The sequence below is a fragment of the Arachis ipaensis genome, chromosome B02, assembly GCF_000816755.2.
Source record: "Arachis ipaensis cultivar K30076 chromosome B02, Araip1.1, whole genome shotgun sequence".
In the NCBI taxonomy this organism is placed as follows: Eukaryota; Viridiplantae; Streptophyta; class Magnoliopsida; order Fabales; family Fabaceae; genus Arachis; species Arachis ipaensis.
In genome coordinates this window covers 107,535,430-107,537,016 of record NC_029786.2, presented here as the reverse complement: position 1 = coordinate 107,537,016, position 1,587 = coordinate 107,535,430, and the positions used below count along the sequence as shown (strand labels likewise).

Genomic DNA, 1,587 nt, shown 5'->3' with positions numbered 1-1,587 from the left:
ATGAAATATGGTGAAAACTCATGTGCAGTCGACTTCACGTGAAGTTGATAGCAGTCGACTTTACGTGAAGTTGTTAACTGAAATATATATCAACTTCACGTGAAGTCGACTGCACCTAAGTTTACACCATGAAATATATGTATGATTATTATGACTTACAAAGCGTTCATATGCATGAACATGGCCAGCAAAGACCAAGTCAACACAAGCCTCATAAAGCAAAACCTCCATGGATTTTCTCATGCTTTCACCTTCACCTTGATGTGCCTCATTCGTGTTATACCAAGGTGCATGCAACAACACAACCACCCATGGAGTCCTCTTCCTATCAACCTTCCCCAAGTCATTTACAAGCCACGTGTACTGCTCTGATTGGTCATCAAAATCAGTGTATGACCCCAACATAATAATGTGGGTCCCAGAAACCTCAAAGGAATAGTAGAGGTTTGAGTTGGACCCACTTTCTTTGTGGGGATTGGGCCAGCGGGAGTTGTAGGCCTTGAAACCGGTTGGTTCGGTAATCGGTAAGATCTCAACTTCGTGGTTGCCTTGAGTGACCATCCATGGTCTCTGGCTGGCGTATGGTTCCACCAGGCGACCGAAGGAATCCCATAGTGGTTGCTGTGTGTCAGCATAGGATAGGTCACCCGGTAATAAAAACACATCATAGTCTTTGCTGTTAACATGTTTTAAGGTTGATGCTGTCCATTCTGTTTGTCCCAAGTCACCTACATCATGCAGAAAATATTTTGTTCTCAATGTTACTCAATCGAAGTTCTTTTCTTTTAAAAAAATCTTAAACATTTGAAATAATTTGTAATATATTAATTGAGTTTAATTTTTATGCATTTTACACCATCGTGCAATATGTCTTTTTGAATGATCATTTACGTAGTCAATATAAAATATAATTATTTTTACTGATATGACATTACGTAATTGAATACACATATAAAGTTACTTTACGCAGATAGTGTATCAAAATTAAATTTATATTAATTTATCTAAATGAATCATTATCTTAGACAAAAATAATAGCATATAGATATTTTCTTCACCAGCATATCTCAACTTAGTAAATTAATGACTAATTTTTTGTAGAGTTAAATTTTATTTAAAAATTGAATTAATAAATTATTACATATATAAAATAATATTTAAATTTATGATATTTATTTAAATGAATGAGTAAGCTTATATTTGGTTATGGTAGTTGATTATTGTATGGGAAAATTTTTAAGTGTACCGTCATACCGATGTTTTAGTTATTTTTAATCATTGATCTTAATTATAAAAAATATATATAATATATATAATTAAGATCAACGGTTAAAAATCATTGATATACCAGTAGAATGGCATACTTGAAAATTTTTCTATTGTATGTAATATATAGTACTTGCCGCATCTAATTTTATGAACTGACAAGTACCTTAAAGCCCTGAAAGTGTTATTATTCTTTGATGACCATATCCTATGTCCTAGCTAGTGACCTTTCTGAAATGCCAAGGCCACCTTAATTTGCTTTGGATTTAAGCAGACATTGATCACCTCCCTTCTAAGGAATCTAAATGATTAAGAATTATC

At 33.1% G+C, this 1,587-nt stretch overlaps 1 protein-coding gene across 1 annotated transcript in view; it reads right to left on the bottom strand.

Moving 5' to 3' along the window:
• Positions 1-1,587, bottom strand: part of LOC107628618 (purple acid phosphatase 22) — a 4,148-nt gene that overhangs the window by 613 nt on the left and 1,948 nt on the right. Inside the window, exon 3 of the mRNA XM_016331246.2 lies at positions 160-728. Within this exon, the coding sequence (XP_016186732.2) occupies positions 160-728 (569 nt within the window). The remainder of the gene's footprint in view (positions 1-159; positions 729-1,587) is intronic.